The sequence below is a fragment of the Hermetia illucens genome, chromosome 1 (genome assembly GCF_905115235.1).
Source record: "Hermetia illucens chromosome 1, iHerIll2.2.curated.20191125, whole genome shotgun sequence".
In the NCBI taxonomy this organism is placed as follows: Eukaryota; Metazoa; Arthropoda; class Insecta; order Diptera; family Stratiomyidae; genus Hermetia; species Hermetia illucens.
Window position 1 is genome coordinate 48,888,635 of NC_051849.1, and position 16,817 is coordinate 48,905,451.

Below are 16,817 nucleotides of genomic sequence, written 5' to 3' on the forward strand. Positions count from 1 at the left end.
GGTGTTGCCAAATAGGATGCAATAGTGTGCGGCTTATAGCTTTATAATGCTTTGCCCAGGTGCCAATTTCAGCAGCTTCACGGTATACCACGTGCAATGCCCAAAGAAATTAGCACCGTTTACAACGAGATCGAATTAACAGTATACTGTGCCTGCAGAATTGTCTCAAATGATGCAGCCCACGCAGTAACCGAAAACGAGCAATCATTGAGCAGATGACAATAATAATGGAGCCGATGGACTCTCAGTTCCAAGACCATGTTTTCCTGTATTGTCCTAGTTTCTTAGAGGGAGAAGGAATCTAGAAGGGACATTGCGAAGGAGGGTAACACCAGAAAATCTAATTTGGGAAATGCTTAAATGCGAGGAAAACTGGAATATAGTCAAACCCATGGAGGGGCAGATTCAATGTAGGTTGCGAGAGGAAGAAGAAATGAAAACGTGCCCGCGACTAATACGCAGATCGAGCAGGTGGCGCGTGATCTTAGGCTGCACATCAATGAAGGCAAGGCAAAATATATGGTTTCAACGTCAGCACCAAAAACCAACCAACCAACAACATCCAACCGCACTGGTCAAACAGGAAGAATAAAGATAGCAGACTACAACTTTGAGACCGTTGATAATTTCTCCTATCTAGGGTCGGAAATTACAACCGATAACAGCTACGATGATGAACTTCGCGCACGGTTGTTGGCTTATTTCAGTTTACAAAAGCTGTTTCGCTCGAAACGTCTCATCATAGGGTCAAAGCTCTTACTGTACAAGATAATGATCTTGCCAGTCCTCATGTATTCCTCGGAGACTTGGGTTCTTAGCAAGAAAAATTGCAAACTCTTAGCCGCGTTCGAGAGAAGAATCCTCGGAAGAATTTTTGGCCCCCTACATGAGGATGGGCGATCCCGTAGCCTACACAATGGCGAAATCTATGAGCGATACCATGGCCGCCAGGTTGCGGATAAAATTGGGCTCAATAGGTTACGGTGGGCGGGTCACTTAATCCGTATGGATGAGGATGATCCTGCCGGGAAAGTCTATAAGGGCAATATCTATTGTAGAAAAAGAGGACGAGGCAGACCCTGCTTGAAATGGAGCGATGGCGTAGGTCAGGACGCCAGACAGATTTTAGGGATATCGAATTGGTGGACCTCGGCGCAAAACCGGGATGTCTGGAGTCAATTATTAAAGCAGGCCTTGACCAGGTACCGGTTGTTGCACTATTGATGGTGATGATGCAGAAGTTAAGAGAAGGTTTTAGTGGCTAGAAATTCTGTGTAATCACAACATATGTTTACGTATCTTTTATGGATTTCCAGATCAGCAAAAAAGGACAAACGGGCAGATAGATAGGTTGACACGGACAGGTAGTTCGACTGTGTGGACAAGCAAGTTGCTGGAAGCCATCGAGATCAGATGGGACAGCTGTACGATTAGAGAGGAAGTACCTTCTGCTACGGCTATAGCAGCAGTACAAGTAATCATAGATGATTTGACTAAAAGGACGCGGGGTAAGGAATTACTAGCGAGACCCCGAATACATTTTTTGAAAGATACAGGCTTTGGTGAGAAAGACAAGGAACAAATGAGATCTATTCAATAAAACCACAATCATTTTACGGTCGTGGACAACCATCTGTATTGCAAGCATCAATATCTTTCGTGAAGGAAAAGTATGCTTAGTGGCAGTTGGTACTTTCATAACCAGTGCTCTTAGGAGTAAAATGGCCCGACTAGATACAAACATAGTGCCCATCAAGTTATACTGTTACTGCGTAATGGAGAAGAATGATGTATCTGAGAGACATAAGGTCATGTCGTTGACATAGAAATGTTCACTAGCTTATTTAGGGAAATTATCAGCAATGCGTTCGCAGTTGGTAATAATTCTATGCCAAGTCACAGAAATAATGCTCCAGACTAACCAAATCTTGTTGGAACAACAAAACCAGGTAATTGCGTAGCCGTGAAGACGAGTTCATAATTTCCTGGGGAAAGTTAAGAGTGAGTAAACCCCCCAAGTTGCCCAGGATACCTAATACCCACATGCGAACGAACTTCGATCAAGCTAATTAAGGAATACCAAACTTAAAAGACAGAGACGGCTACCGGTAAGAACACCTCACTTACTCGAGCGAAAAAGTGCGGAATTGTGGAACTTCACTAACTGGAATGATACACATCATTAGAAGGCCCAAACTCACCGAGAAGGCCCCCATATAGCGTGCATATCTACTAGGCACCAGTTTGGCAGATGGCCCTTAGTGCTAAAGCGCACAAGTTGAAATTATCGGCAGTATGTCATCTCCAGAGATTTTTATTGTGACGGGCTGTCATATATCAGTCGACTCTGTTATAAATGAGAACCTCAGTCATATCAGGGTAATAATCTCGGGTGAGGACGATGCCGACCACATGGCCTCCTACAGTATACTGTAGTTGGATGAAGTGCCTTAACATGCTTCAAGGCCCTGATTCAATTGGATTATCGCGTCAAAGATTGTTATTATCATTATTATATCGTCTGAGGATAGTAAGAGTGACGAATACATTCCGAACAACGTCAGATAAAGCAGTATTCGCAATTGCAGGAATGATACATCGAGGTTTTGGCTGTGGGTTGCGTAGAGGGTACGGTAGGAAGGTACGCCCATGCCTAAGAGCAGCAATGGAAGGAATGAACGCGCATAGCTAGGGTGTACCATGAGTATTGTGATACCCACCAAGGAAGATGAACACCGAGATGGACGAACAGACAGACATACGGCCAAAGAGGCAGTAAACCGATTTTTTTGATGGAAAACCTTGAAAAATAAAAAGTTTACCAACCAAGCATCTTCATTGGTTTTTAACATCGTAGGGTTTCCTAAAAACTATCTTAAGAGAATTTTATTTCGAACCTGTAGAGAAACCAAAAGTATGTGACAGATGTTATAAAGGCCATTCTTCTTGAGAACGCGACACCACTGTCAAGACTAGGAACAACGATTCCGGCGTTGAAACGCTTTTCAAGGAAACTAGGTTAAGAGTAAGAAGTATGGTAAATAAAAAGTTCATTTCATTCATTTTTCTACCACACATTGAGGATGAAACTTTGTGCCCTTGACTGTTTTATGTAAATAATCAGGACACGTTCAATAAAAAACTCCTGCGATGAGTCAAACGAATTTGTAAGCTACCAACCCGAGTTTAAGCTAGCAATAAAATGCAATATTTTCGGAAACAGTAAATCCATGTGACTACTCTCTGGAGCATATGTGAAGGCCAAATAAAATTGGCACCAATTTAGTCCATAGATACGCTACGCTAGCATATTTCCCAACATTTATGACCCACCCTCTTTTTGTCTATACTCGCACGTATGCAAAATTTAACTTTAATTTGAATTTCACCCCCCAAAATTGACAAAAGACTTTTACTTACCGAAAATGAATTGTTTTTCCCTTACAGTGTTTCGAGCCGGAGAGCAAGGTCGTTTCTGGTATGCCGTCCTGGGTGGCTCGTTGGAAGTACGTTATCATGCACCTGACACCGAGAGCAAGGTGAGTTGGATAAGTGGTGTAAGTAAGCATAAGACATTATGTTCTCTTGTGGATTCCTTGTTGTAAGTTTAATCTTGATTGGCATTCCTCGGACAAAGAAAGGAGGAAGTGTTCTCTGCTCATGCAACTTGTGTTCTTGTGGTGGAAGTGTTTCGAGTTAGTTGGTGTCCTGGAAGCATTCGTAGCACCGACAATAATAAAGTCTTGGCCGAGGAAGTGTAATTGTTTTGGTTGACGTAGTTCACCCTGCCTTTAGTACGAGTTCTTTGTTTTACTTAATAAATTATTTGTAGTAATCATGTGTGAGGTGGGATTAAGTAAGTGTGGTCAAACAATGGTATTTTAATATGACAAAATTAGGAAACAATTTACTTCTTACTACTTTGTTTCGAATTTTATGGTTATATTACTATCCTGTCAAATTAGTTTCTGTTTCTAGCTACTAAGCTGTTCAGATTGCTTAGTGTAGGACGCATCTTTCACTCCTTCGTCGAATATAGAGTAACCACATCGTTCCTATCCACATTTTTCCTTTATTTATTGTCGATGAGACTATGCTTCAATTTTACTATCATCACACTTAATACTACGCAAATAATCAACTTGCAGCAGTCCAAAACAACGTTATCTAGAGACTGATGCTTAATCAACTCAATCATCGCGCCGTCATTTCATTCTAGGCACGAATTTCATGAAATAAAAGCAGATGGATATAATTGGACTAGTGGTTTCTAAAAATTTATTCTCTAATTATCGTGTAAATTAGCGAAAAAAAAAACAGAGCCTAACTAAAAATGTAGTGGGTTTTGGCCATTCATTCTGTTACTTACGAACCATATCAGGTTAGCGAAGCGCTCTGTTTTTTCACCCTACTGAAGGAAGGCGTTGCACTAACTCTCTTTGCAGAGTTTAACCGGATCCCTTTTTCAATGTTAAGAGAAATTCAGGACAGCTTTTGTAATAGATAACAAGAGTTTACTTTAATTGTAAGATTTGAGTTAGGAGGCAGTAATCAACATCGGAATGGAGGGATCACCAATGTGGCGATAAAATTCTATATGGCACGAAAGGGAAGCGTAAAAAGGGAACAAAAAAAGGGTCAACCGCATGGCTGACTGACACAAAGACTGATTGGAATGCCTCCGCCGGTGAACACGAACTATAATACTTTACTCCATTTTCGAATTGACTACCCCAACTCGGGGCTGCACGTTTTACAACTTGCCTAGTGGCATCGAAGATAAAGGTGCGATTGACGTTGCGAAACACCATTGCCGCCAAATAGATTTTTACACTTCATTTTTACAGAGATAGAAATAGCATAGAAATACATCCGGCATATTGATATACAGTTGTCAATTTGAGATGTGCGTGTACGATATCTTCATTTTCAAAAAGCATAGCTTAGACAATTTTAAGTCACATCAAAGAACACTTCGAATATTTGATCGAGGAGGAACAAGTTGACTTCCGCTTGAGATTCACCAGCGTAAACAAAATAAAAACCATCCTGATCTGATTATGAGCAATAAGTGGTATCTGTCATATCCTTTACTAAATGCATGTGATACTATATATCTTTAGTTACAGCTGCCTTTGGTTAAAAAGTACCAACAGATAGGTATATAGTGAACCCATTCTAATCAAGGCCCGTCAATTTAACCTAAAATTGGGGTAGGATTACTGCTAAAAAGTTTGAGAAATCGAATAAAATAGTAGTGGCGTAGCAATTTGTCACTTTGCTTCAAGGTTTCGTTCCGTTTAAAAGTTAATAATACATATTTTCCGAATAATCCTAGTATTGCAAATGACGCCCAACGCCCAAAATCCCTAAAATCATAAAGCTTCACGGGGTATCGTGAATTTGCTTCAGATTGACCACTTGTGACAGAACTAAGATCTGTTTTGGACAGTAATAACCGAGACCTTGTATTTGATACCATATGGCTGTTTAGGTAAACAAAAAATCGTACAACCCCGTTCTGCAAGTATGAGATCCACCCTCTTTAAACTCAATTTAGAATGACGTCCTTACTGGATGCGTGATGGTCCATAATTGCAACTGTCTTACCTGATTTTGCATCAAAACGTCTAACTATCTCTGAAAAGAGCGTATGACAGGCAGACCGTTTAGCTTTGCAAGAATCCATAATTAGGAGACTTAACAATGCATATGGAGGCACGTCAATGCATACAAAGTGGAGGAGAAGGTCCTACATTCGAAGGGCCGAAAGTTGACCCTGGAGTGTTGGTAAGAAAAAAACGGCGTCGACTGTCAACATGTCGCAGATAGAGAGAAAAATCTCAAGTGTTTAGGAAAGGATGGGCTGTAAGATGTTTTAACGGTGCTATCGTTGAGGGGATAGAGTGTTAGCCTCACGGTCTTGTTGCTCCGGGTACGAATTCCGGTCGTCATAGATGTGTTTTCTTCTTCTTTATACTTGTATCGGCTGCAGTAAGCTTATCATTTGCGCAATAGTGTGTATATGAAGTATGGTGGAACTGAAACTGCAGCACAGACCACAGTAAACGGCCATAACCAGCCAATCTTATCGCAACAATAACAGCCGGAATGGGCCAAAGATGTAAATGGAGAGGCGGCAAGAACGTGAGGAAATCCAAGCCATCCAAGAAGTGGTCGAGTTTCCAGAAGTTGGATTCATCAAAATTGAAATAGTTGGCAACTACATATACGGTTGTTATACACCGCCAACGATGGCGCAATACAAGGAAATACTAGGTGTACTGGTTTCGGATGTAAGAAGTCGAAACCAAAAATGTATAGCGGCTTGGGTATAATAGACGATTTGACGTGATATGTGAGTACCACCTTGGGGAGAAGAATGATCTGTTTTGCTAGTGAGCACTATTTTCACAGCGAACCTCACAAAATTTTTATTCACACCAAAAATGGGTGGTGTGCGATCCCGCGCATAGCGAACTGGAAATCAGGGTTGGTTGGTGAAACCGTTCGAAAGGGATGATCCCGATGGTGTGCCTACAGAAATGATAACACAAATAATGAAACCCATCACGAAAGCATGCGATGGTGCCATGCAGAGACCGTGAACCCCCAAGGTGAAACTATTGGTGGAACGGAGAAACCGCGACGCGCGCAGACTTTTGAAGAAGGAAAATCTTCCAACGACTCAAAGAAAGATGTAAGAGTCTACGCGGGCTTTCGAGGTAGACTTAAGCAAGCTGCACATACCATCAAGCACGAATATTTTAAACAACGTATGGCTTGCTATAAGAGAAAAGAGGGGGCGAACACCATAACTGACCTCCTTGCATCTAGTTCCCGATATAGTGACGGCGTATCCCCCAATCTGCCTAAGCCCTAAGAACATCGTCAGGGAGGTGCTGAGGAGGAAATTCGCTGCGCTCTGTAATAAGAAGAATTTAGCTGAAAGTTGGGAAAGCAGAGCGCGTAAAGAGAAGGCGAAATGCGGAAGACTTGGTTGCCTTCTGTCCTTCCAAGCAATGTTTTGTGACCAATCCGTGAGGAACCTAGCTAGAGTATGATAACTTACTAAGGTAAGAGGAGAGGTGATTTTAAAATGATACAGAATATTTTCTTGCTTCCAGCAAATAAAGATAAATGTGATATTTAAAAGATAGCAAGTTTCATAAGAATCTTGCATCAATCTTGGCAAAGAACAAAAAAGAATCGAATGGAATAGTTTTCCATCGTGACGATCGGACACTAGGTTTGGTTGCAACCTTGAACTCATGTTCCCATGAGGAAACTCAGATCCTTCACATATTCAATTTAGAACAAATTCAATTTGAGCCCGGTCGTCGGCGGATTATCCGAAGCAGGCCCTTTCTCCGAATGCCCCTGATGCTGGAGTGAATTGAAACAGCGGCAGCACTCTGACGTTTCAAATATGCCAACCCAAACTTTAGCAAAAAAAGCTCAACCGGCAGCAGCTTATTCGCGCCGCGATTTGAATATAGACCTACCAATTCCCCGCATTATGCGAGTTGCTGCACTTTTCTTTCCAGCCGACCTTTCGTAGACATTGAGTCTAGGCTTTCCACTGAAGTGAAAAGCATGTCTTCCACAGATTTCTCCGTGGTGGAACGTGAATCTGGCGAGTCCTCCGAAATCGGTGCTTCAGCAGAGACTTTATTGTTCAAAGTCTCGGGTGGATTCGAAGTCTTTGACTTCTTATGACTTAAATAGTTCAAACTCGGTGTAGTGAACTGCTACAAGCTTCTTCTTCTTTTTCTTCAGCCTTTGTCGCGTTCACACGTTCGGTCGGCTCATCGTGATCAGTTCCGCCATTTTATTTTATCAAATGCCTGATCTGGATCCAATCTCGAGGCTTTTAAATCAACATCCAGCGTATCAAGCCACCGTTGTTTCGGCCTGTGTTTTGGTCGTTCACCATCGACTTCGATGTTCAGACCAATCTTGGCAAGTGATTTATCGTTGGTGCGAATTACGTGACCATATCATCGAAGACGCTCCTCTTGTAGTTTTTTCACGATCGGTGTAATTTCATGTCGATCGCGGATATCCTCATTTCGGATGTGATCAAAACGTGTCGCCACTAGTCCAACGCAACATATTCGTCTCCATTACTGTAAGATCCCGTTCATCGTCTTTTATAGTCGGCCAACACTCAGAATCATAGAGACCGATAGGACCGACGGCATTGCCGTAAATTTTAGTTTTGAGACGTTCGTTGATACGTCGATCACAAAGAACAACCGCTGTGGAACGCCACTTCATCCAGGTTGCGTTAATGCGTGAAGCACTTATCGTGTTGCATGAGGCGATCATTCCATTTTTGGACAAGTTACTCGAGATCATTTTTGCTATTAGATGCTAGGAAAGCATAATCTGCATAAAACAGAGCATAGGGCGCTGGATGTCCCATGTGACAGCGTTCATAACAAGAACAAAGAGAAGTGGTGAGAGGGTGTTTCCTTGATAAACACCAACAGAGACACGAAGCGATTTTGATACATCTGCCACACTTCGAACTTTACTTTTCGGAGCCCATGAGTTTTTCTGGCACTAAGGGTTGTCGCAGAGCATACCAGATGAGTTCGTGTGGTACACGGTCAAAAACTTTCTCTAGATCCAGAAATGCAATGTAAAGAGAGCGATGTTTCTCACGGTGTTTCCCCATGAGTAACCGCGCAGCGTGTATTGTGCCAGTAGGTCCACAGTTCTTGACAAATCCGGCTTGATTCATGGTTATTTCAATTATTTCCCAAATACGGTTGTCAAAATTGCGTTCATTCATTAACGAATGAAGCAGTGAATAGTGGGATCAGCTGATATAATAGTGAGCTTTATCAGCCGATCATCAAATCGTTCGACTTCTTTAATGGTATCACAGCAATCCTCTGAGACGGCAATGACAACACCGTATTGAGTGTGTCGGCTACCAAAATAGAGAAGTTTATAGCCACTTTTACCGCGTTCGCGTTCTGTATCGCAGCTTTTGGCACCAGACGATCGGGTTTCTTACAGAGCGCAGATATCAATGCGCACCTCCCAAAGGGCTCTTGCGAGTTTCCCGGTCTTTCCGGTTAGGGTGCCAACATTTGTTTTGTTCAGACAAACTTACTTACTTCCTAACGCCGTCCATGCATCAAGAACCCTGTGTCGCGTCGACTGAGGAGGACGCCCCAGCATTTTTCCGAGGCTTGTTACTCGATCCGATCATCTTGTTTCTAACAACATTGGATGCATTTTCGTGGTCGGCTTGTCAGGGAACCTGTCACCAAGAGAGATCAGTTAGGATTAAACATAGTGGAATAACTCCAACTACACTTTATTTATCACTTTCCCTGGTCTCAGCATGTTATTTTGGTTTTACTGAGGACAGTACAAAGTACATTGCCTCAAATCCTCCTCCTTTACTTGGGCTTGTGACCAGCATACTATGTTAATAACATGGCGGAGTTATTACTCTGCTGGATATATTTACATCTAATCATACAAATCACTTTTGTTTATTTCTAAGCAATCACACCTTTTCTGTCCACCTATCAAAGCTGCTGACCGGTATTTACCTGTCAGAAAGCATTTCTAATAGGAACTAATTGAACTGAAAAGGTTCAAAGGTAAAAGCACCCTCCCACGTGAACACATGGAAAGCAATTGGGAAAGTTTCCTGTGTTTTCTAATTAGAGAAGAAATCGATTGAAAATTCGATCATCCTTATAGTTTTTTTCGTGCCTTTATTTCCAATGGCACATTTATATATAGATAAGTATGCTATCCGTAGATTCCAGCTGTTTCAAAGGAAGCCTGAAGTTTTCCAACAGAAGGTTCGAGCTAAATTCAACACTTAACCCGGAAGGAGACTCTGAGTGACTAAATCCTCAAAATACCTTTCTAGATAATAATGCTGCCAGTTTCACGAGAAGTGCACCAATTTAAAAGTGTCACCACTTCGCCACAATTTAGGCACTTGTAATTGAAACCCTAGGAAGTGTCACTTTGAAAAACATCTTTTCCACAATTCAAGGAAGATCTCATCCTCTTCGAATAAAACCCTCGTCTGGTTTCACTTGCGCTTCAGACAGATTCATTAGCAATTTTCACCTAAAAAGTTCCTCCATACATCGTCCTTTGATTTACAATGAAGTTGCTGTTTCCCTGCACGTCGTCCTTCTCCTCCAGACCTGAAATCTGATTCTTTAGCGAAAAATTTCAAAAGAAAATTGGGGTCATGTGAAGCGTTTTCTCTTTAAAATTTTCATGAGGAGATACAAAGGAGGAGCTGCTGAAAAGGATGACAAAGTCGTTCTAGGTCCGTGCTAGAATGGCTTATACAAAATATTCTGAAGACAATGGGCCCCGTTTGGTTTCACGACGCGTATGTACAATAACGAATTTTCAAGAAGTGTCGGGATTAATTCATAAATACGTTCTAGGTGTTGGCAGTGAAGAGGCCTTCGCTGAACAATGCATGGCTTATTAATGTAATCATAAGCTGGAAGGCGAATTCACATGAACGGATTTTCTCAAAATGAGAGTTTTAATTAAACAGCGACAGTAAAAGCGCTTTATAAGATGGGGACGAAATCCTCTTTTTCATTGAGATTTTCTTGAGAAATAACAAGCATTTTGTTATATGAGGAGTTTGGAAGTCATTATCATATAAATAAAGCCACCCATATAAATGGGAAGGGTTCACGCTGTGCCAATATTTGCTAAACAGTCATTTATATGGCAAACAAGATGTTGACAATTTGAAGTCGCTAGAAACTTAATCTTTAATATAGAAATATTTAAGGACGAATTCTTCAGAAGTAAAATTGCGGCTCACTTCCCAAGTTCTGAATTTTAAACTAATATCATCGAAAACTGATTTCGTGGGGTACAGCAGATCACCTACAATATTCCGCCTTAGGTGATATGGTCTTGGTAGGTTAAATTGTCACTTTGACGTTTCTGAGGATGCCTTGCAGACGAAGAGCCAACGGAGTCGAAATGTTGGTTGTTGCTTGCTGGATGCTGGGTGCAGTTGTAAAGAATTACATCACTAGATGGAACTTGGTGGTGCCACCTTATATGCTTGGGAAGATGCGGATGTTAACGAACACCGGAGAATGCAACGGAGAGGCTAGAGTGTATGTACACATCGATCGGAAATCAGCCAGCCGTGACTGTAGTGATCTTGAAGTTGAATCAGCGTTAACTGAACCTCAAATGGTATATTAATGACATTAGGAAGCTTTGAGAATACGTGCAGGCACGAATTGAGATCCTTAGGGGCAAACGGCGACCTGTTGCTACGGTAGAGAGCAATTTTGCGGTATCCTTTGGGAGGTACTAAACAAAAAATCAACGGAGGAAGCATTTGAATCCTCATTACGCAGGCACCAAGACTGAGTAAAACCATAGCAAAATGTCAACCCAGCGGGGGTTTTCCACGCAACATATGATGGCAGCTTTTAAGAAATTTCCATGTAGACCGATAAGGTTAAATCCTAGTCCTCATACAAGCTAATAGTTTAGCTGTAAAAAGCGCTGGCTCGAGTACCCTGGTTTGTTCACAAAGAGGCTTCAGTTATAGAATTTGGGGATTGATCGACTAACTGTATGGCTTTTGGACAAAACAAAAATCTGCTTAACATTGTTGATCAATATCGACAACAATGAGAGGATGGAAATGGTCCAACGCTATCCAAATAGAACCCTCTTGTTGGAGATTTCTTCTTTATGTAGCTTCCCGATCTGGACTTCTAGGAGCTGATACATCCGCGAGCGCAAGAGATTCTCTCTGCGAACCGTTGAACTGTCGACCTAGAGTTAACATAGGTGTTTTCCCACTTACAATGTTTACCTGAGTAATAAATTCACGTAGCTCAGTATCCTTTTTTCGCTTAGCTACGAGCTCGTCTGTATGGATATCCGGTGGAAAGGTATTGGCGTCTAGGCAAGATAACGTGTCAGTAGTGAAATTCGTGTGGAAAGCTGTCTCTGCCTATGGAGACACGCTTTATTGGGTTTTTATGGAAATGCGATTACAAGGGGTCTTAATAAATTTTCAATCATCTTCGGATTGCCGCTTCGATTGACAGTGAACAGTATCTACAATGGAAATTTGGTTCAGTGTACGGAGAAGCTACATAAAAAAAAAGCACGTCTCGCAGACAAGTGACGATATACTGAATGAATTTCATAGGCTACCGAACAGGGACTGCGATGGTATTTAGACGACAATAACTGTCATATTGTCTGCACGTTCCGTTCTTGTCAGGTCCCAAATATTAAGGGCTCGCTTAAGAGCTGCCAAATAAATGGCTTCCCTTTCTAAAGTAAATAGTCAAACTCCTGTTTGGCCGCAGGAAGTCGGCGCCAAAGATGAGTTGGGAAATGCCGACAACATAAAGTTTCCAAGCAGATCGACGTCTCAGACATTGGCTAACATTTAGTATTTGTTAACAGTGGGTATTTTCTCTTTTTTTTTTTCGTTGTAAACAGTTTCAGACCAGATATTGTTAGCTCCTTTAATTATAAAGAATCTAGGATTACGGATATATCCGTATCCAAGTTATTCAAACCGTGGTGACCAATTGAACGGTCAAATACATAATACAATTTAAGAACTTCATTGACTTTCGCATGACAAGTAACGGTGCCACAAGTTTTCCTGCTGATTGGCCCAGATGCATGGTTGCCTACGCTTTTATGAGCGCCACTAAATTTGGTGTGAAGGTATGACAGTTGAGCGTTTGAACTTGACTGTCTACATGGTGAAAGATGAGCACGCTATTTTAAGCGAGTGATTCGTCTATGATCACGATTTTTTCTAGACCAACCAGAGACGCAAGGATGGCTAATAATTCCTCCTTGACATGAATCGTGAGGAATCGTGGGAATCGAGGATATATTATGTTGTTCCCAAATTTCCAGGATACAATGGGCTAAGGGTTACCTAGACGTTACCTGGCAACCTCTGAAACCATTGCACGAAAATCTCATCAGCAACGGACTCACTGAAGTAAGGGCTTATTTCCAAAACAGTACGGTTTTAGAGCAGCATTGACCGTGGATACATCAATGCTGTCATGCAAGTCGTGGAGGGGTTCATTAAGCTAAGGCACACAGCCGCCAATCTCAACGGGTGGTGCTCCTCGTAACGCTTAATATTGGAAACGCTTTTACTTCCGTAAGTTAGAAATACATGATAGGCACACTAGACAGTTCATTCCAGGTGCCTGGTTATCTCTTGGGCATATTGTGGGATCATCTGGCAAACCGCTTCTTATTTGGTGCTAGAGAACGGAGATCATACCAGGGGTACCATAGGGATCCATACTAGGGCTGGACGTCTGGAATGCCTTCTAAGGCAGCCTGCTAAGATCCGACAAACCCGTCGTGCCTGATCGATTATGCACATGATAAACACTGTTGACCAGGCGCAAAGCAGATTTGAGATAATTACGTGATGGATAAGTGGATGGATGACTTGTCATGGTTTTAGCCTTCCTCTGGAAAAAACTGAAGTAGGCATACTGATTAAAAGGAGAATCTGGATCTTGCGTCTGACACCGAGTGGAGAGTAAATAATGAGTCAAAGTCAACAGCTAAGTATATTGAACTGACGCTCGACTCGAACATAAGCTTTTTCGAACAGATCAAGGCAACAACGGACTAAGTCGACTAATGGCGAACATTGGGGGCATTATATCTAGCAGGTGACGTCTTCTAACCAGCACAACGGGGTCTGGGCTCCTTTAAGTCGCGGAGATATGGGCTACTGCTCTGGGCAATGAGGTGTATCGCAAGCGCCTTGCCCAAGTATAAAGATGGGGAGCTATATAGACACCATGATCAAATACGCGGGAATGTTTCCCGATGCCCATTAGCAGCTTTAGCCCAAGCAGGAATGGAGGCTTTCAGTCTTCTCTGCATAAGATTGGGGAGGTACGATCGCAAACAATTATTTCTTCTGTAAAGGGGCTGTGGAAGATGTCGATTACACCTAGTATTTTTCGATGCCAGTCTTAGTTTGACCATTTGTTGGAAAGGCGGGGAGTGAAAGAGATCCAAATTGATAATTTCTTTATCAGACCCATTCTCAAAACCTGCCCTACCCAAACATCTGAAAAAAATCATGAAGCTGCCTCTATGCGGTATCCAGGCCTCAAATACTCTCCATATCGGTATCTACTCAAATTAAGCTAATAATAGTATATTACTATACTTTTTAAGGTTTTGTGTAAACACAAAACCTTATTAAAATCGGTTTACCGTCTGTCTGTCTGACTGTCCGTCTGTCTGTCTGTCTGTCTGTCTGTCTGTCTGTCTGTTCATCACACGCATTTTCCTCGGAGACGGTTATAGCGATTGACACCAAATTTGGTAGAAAGATGGGAACTGTGAACGCTCACGCATACAGTCAATTACATCCTTTTACGTCGAATTTAAGGGGGGGTCCCCATACATGCAAAAGGGGGGTGTAAAATTTTTTTTCATCAAATATAGTCATGTGGGGTATCAAATTAAAGGTCTCGATTAGTACTTTTTAAAGCCGATCTTAGTTTTGACATTCCTTGGAAGGGTGCCGAGCGCAGGGGGTTGAAAGTGATCACTTCTTTAAGGGGGCCATTCTCAGAAACTACCAAACCGAAAAATCTGAAAAAAATCAGGAGGCTGCCACTATATGGTGCCTGGGCTCCGAAATACCTTCCATGCCGATAGCTGTTTAAATAAAGTTAATAATAGTATATTACTACAATTTTTTGTAATTGGCTAGAAACCCCCCTTAAGTTCATCCTAGTACCATGAAATAGTGCAGTGATATAGGCTATAGTATAGAACATGATCTTACCAAGTTTGGTGGAAATCGCACTATTACTAACAAAGTTATAATACCTCAAATTTGTTGCTTCTTTGAAAATTGAAGACTATATATATATATAAGACTATATATACACAAAACCTTCCGTACCTGAAGCGTTTAGCTTCCGGTTTCCCGACTTGTTATTTTTTGTTCCGGAGAAGGTAGAGCTCAGCCGGTGGAGAGTCCGGACGGCAGGGTTTCCTTGAACTAACAATTCCCTTCCTCCTCTTCTCACTTTTCTTGGTGAAGGGGCTCTATGTTCTCTCTCTAGTTCTGTGACAACATGAAGGTGTTTAGTTGGTAGCCCGACAGAGTACCGTTATGGGAGTCCAACACTCAGTGCGTAAATGTATTCTCCTACTCTACCCACAAAACAAAAATTCTGTAAACCATAACGTATATGACTCACTCCCCGACGCTTTTATGCCACCTTTTATTTCATTGCAACGCTAGTTTTTGATTTGTTGTCATACCAGTCTACGAGACACGATTGACGGTACCAGTGTTCCAGCTTCTGACAGGTCTTCCGGAGAATTCTTTTTTTTGGTCTCATTGATCGTTTTTTGAAGTGTATGCTAGGCGTCGAAATTATTATCAATTTCGACCCAGGTCGAAGCAATGAAGATTTGACAATAAATACTTTTAACCTAGAGGAGTTTCTCCCATCTGCTTCCTGAAACACCTTATTGTTACATGACCATTAAGGCTATGGGAACTGTTCCTTCCTCCTCTCTCAAACGGACCTGGGACCTTTGTTGGCAGAATTCTATGTTTTATGATTGGAATTTATATCTATAATTTTAGCGATAAAAGGTGGACATTCTGCGACTAAGCAAAGTAAGATAGTGCAACTCCGACAAACAACCCTCTGCCTCTGTAACACTGTGTATTGAATTTTGGCAAGCTAGGCGGAAAGAAGCGTGAATATAGTGACGGATTAATACTTAGCGCAACCGGTAGATATGTCCTCGAGCCCATGAATCGGTACCAGACAGACTACTAACTGCAAGATTTTGGTCTAGAATGAATAACATATCAATAGCACAACGTGAAGTCTCGATACAGAAGAAAAGAAGGCTTTCTATGAGTAACTGAATGCAATCCAGGAGAGACTTTGTAAAGTTGACATTGCATGGTGATGGTTGATCTGAACGTTATAGTGGACTCTGAAAACATCTTGTTCAAACCTATGATAGACACATAAGGTCTGAGAGACCATAATGACAATGGCGATAGGTTCACAGCTTTTTGCAGCTTCCACTGCTTCGTCATTGGTGGCACACAGTCCAAACACAGATTTTGCCATTAGATCAGCTGGATTTTAACTGACCGGTAAAGTTCTACTAATCAGATTAACCACATGGTGTTCACCAGTAAATTTAGGATGTGCTAAACAAGATACGCGCTAACATTGGCCTCTCGAACGAGATCAATACTTGAAGAGTCTCGACCCCTGAAGCTCAACACGGGGCGCCTTCAGAGCCTAGCGGCCGCTCCATAGTAGGGAAACTATGTATCTAGCTGGCCCGACAGCGGGCATGTTGAATAATCCACCCAATTGATTAGGCCATCATCCATGGTGTTTCTTTCTTTGATGCAAGTGAAAATGACGCTCGTAAGGGATTACAAGCTGGAGGAACAGAAGATAGGAGCGACATTTCACCACCCTTCTTAACCGTATAACATTTGGGTATGCCACCTATTGAGCGTATTGGAAAGAGGAAGAGTAAAGAAGGGAAAATTATTTACACTGTAGAAAGCAACGTCCTGGGAGAGGTTGCAATTCCGAATTTATTGCTACTACCATCATCGTTTTTCTTGAATTGATTTCGAGCTCGAACACCATAACTATATCTTTAGTAGCATAAAGTTTTTAAATTTTATTTACAGTATCTTTCTGTATCTTTCTCGCAATAAGTCCCAAGGACTTATCCCATAAAAATAACGCTATTTT

At 41.8% G+C, this 16,817-nt stretch overlaps 1 protein-coding gene across 2 annotated transcripts in view; it reads left to right on the forward strand.

The window, feature by feature from the left end:
• The window catches only part of LOC119649168 (rap guanine nucleotide exchange factor 4), a 313,803-nt gene that overhangs the window by 101,942 nt on the left and 195,044 nt on the right, over nt 1–16,817 (forward strand). For both annotated transcript variants that reach the window (XM_038051205.1, XM_038051199.1), the window contains exon 4: nt 3,448–3,539. In XM_038051205.1, the coding sequence (XP_037907133.1) occupies nt 3,448–3,539 (92 nt within the window). The remainder of the gene's footprint in view (nt 1–3,447; nt 3,540–16,817) is intronic.